We start from the raw sequence: 1,834 nt of genomic DNA, 5'->3' as shown, positions 1-1,834 counted from the left end.
TCACAATTTCGTGCACCAGATACCAAACATGTGGATCATTCCATCAACAGCAGAAGCAGCTAAAATCTTTCCATTGTGATTAAAGCATAGAGAAGTAATAGCTGGTGGATCTTCTCCAAGAGGAAGGACTGTCTTTATGAGATCCATAATTAATCATTGCCAAAAAATTTATACAAATATTTTACACAAAGAAACACATACCATGGGTTTCCACATCTTCATGTTCCACACAGTGAGAGAAGCAAAACCCAGGTTGTCAAAATAATTGGAACCAGCACTACACAGACAATATGATACTCATACTCCCATGCTAAAAAGTATGCAACATTTGTAATAATAAGAAAAAATAAACTACATAAAAGATGGGCATTGAAAATATGATGAAAGGCAGGATAGCTCACCACATGGTACATAACTATACTTTCATCCTTATGTCCAAAAATCAGAAAGTAAATGTACATATCGAAGCTAAATTGGAGTAAAATACTGTTAAAATAGAAAATCAAATGACCAAACAAAAAAATCAACATGTCAACAAAAAATGATATAAAATTTGATAAATACCCTCCAGATCCTGCTGCAGACACAAAAATAGGTTCCACAGGACTGCACTTTATGTCAAAGACACTGCAAAACCACATATGTGTCAGAGAGAGCATAAAAACAATGCACAGAGACCATAAATTATTTTCAGTAAATACCTTGGAAATGCTTGAGTTGTATTGAGATCACAAACAACTCTCTTTGCATCTACATTCCATGCCTTAATACACCCATCTGATGTACCTATTAACAGCTTTTTTCAAGAGAAACAACTTAATTATTTTTATTTGAAATCTCATATGATCAATACAATTGAATAATTTCCATCACAATGAGAAGTCAATTCACATACCAAGCGGTCAGATTTACATTCCCAGTCAAGAGACAAAATTTCCATGCCACAATATATGGTTGCATTTCTAGACACCGGAGTTGATGAATCATATGTTCATATTCTTTATTAAAACATGTGAAACAAACAAAGGCCAAGTTGCTTGAGAGAGTTATCATAAATATTGAGTAGCAGATATGGTTAAGAAAAAATATTGGTGAAGGAAAACATAATAAAGTGCTATTTGGAAACAAAAAACTATTGCAGGTGGGTCATATCATGGCATTGTTTCTTTTTGCTGTATTTGATATTGGTGATGCTACTGTTCAAAATATACTATGGCAAATGGATACAATCAAAACTGAAAATTACATTAAGACTGCTCCATTTTTTCAAGTAATAATCTTGATATGTTTGTCTTCATCACCAGTCAAGCTTACCTAACAGTTCCATCTAGAGAAGCACTAGCGATAGTGTTCCCGGAAGCAGAGAAGCAACATCGGCTGATTGGACTAGTGTGCCCCAAGAACGTCTCCTAAAAATACCACAGCAATTAAATATTTACCAAGATAATGGAATTGAAATTGCATATGAAAAATGGATAAAAGAGGAGGAGGAGGAGGAGGAGGAGGAGGAGAGGGGGGGGGGGGGAGAGAAAAGACATAAATAGAGAATTATTCGCAAATTTACCTGGTGCTCTACTTTGACATTAGGAAAATCTTCTTCACCACAAACTTCTCCACTGATTTCTGCCATAGAAGTAACTGTTAATTTTAGGGTTTATGGTTTCGGGTTTAGGGGTTAGGGTTTTAGGGTTTAGGGGTTAGGGTTTAGTGTTTAGGGTTTAGGGTTTTAGGTTTAGGCTTTTAGGGGTTTCGGGGGTTTGGGGTTGGGGGTTTGGGGTTTAGGGTTTGGGGTTTAGGGTTTAGGGTTTTAGTGGTTAGGGTTTAGGGTTTAGGG

The 1,834-nt window shown here is 36.0% G+C and overlaps 1 protein-coding gene across 1 annotated transcript; it reads right to left on the bottom strand.

Moving 5' to 3' along the window:
• Positions 1-1,630, bottom strand: LOC130944382 (uncharacterized). The gene is made up of 7 exons (XM_057872687.1): positions 1,565-1,630; positions 1,315-1,409; positions 896-989; positions 702-796; positions 565-627; positions 202-277; positions 1-132 (listed from the first exon to the last, which is right to left on the bottom strand). The coding sequence occupies exons 1-7, from the start codon at positions 1,628-1,630 to the stop codon at positions 1-3; spliced, it is 621 nt and encodes a 206-aa protein (XP_057728670.1).
• Between the last annotated feature and the right edge of the window lie 204 nt (positions 1,631-1,834).

Source organism: Arachis stenosperma, chromosome 8 (genome assembly GCF_014773155.1).
Source record: "Arachis stenosperma cultivar V10309 chromosome 8, arast.V10309.gnm1.PFL2, whole genome shotgun sequence".
Lineage (NCBI taxonomy): Eukaryota > Viridiplantae > Streptophyta > Magnoliopsida > Fabales > Fabaceae > Arachis > Arachis stenosperma.
Note: the sequence above shows the minus strand (reverse complement) of the source record. Positions and strands in the feature narration are given on the sequence as shown.

Bases quoted from the DNA above. Each gene is read 5' to 3' on its own strand.
- LOC130944382 (XM_057872687.1), bottom strand. From the start codon at position 1,630: ATGGCAGAAATCAGTGGAGAAGTTTGTGGTGAAGAAGATTTTCCTAAT. The intron at 990-1,314 runs GTAAGCTTGACT...AAGAATATGAAC, and splicing joins TCTCTAGATGGAACTGTTAG to ATATGATTCATCAACTCCGG. The intron at 133-201 runs GTATGTGTTTCT...GATCTCATAAAG, and splicing joins TGAAGATGTGGAAACCCATG to ACAGTCCTTCCTCTTGGAGA.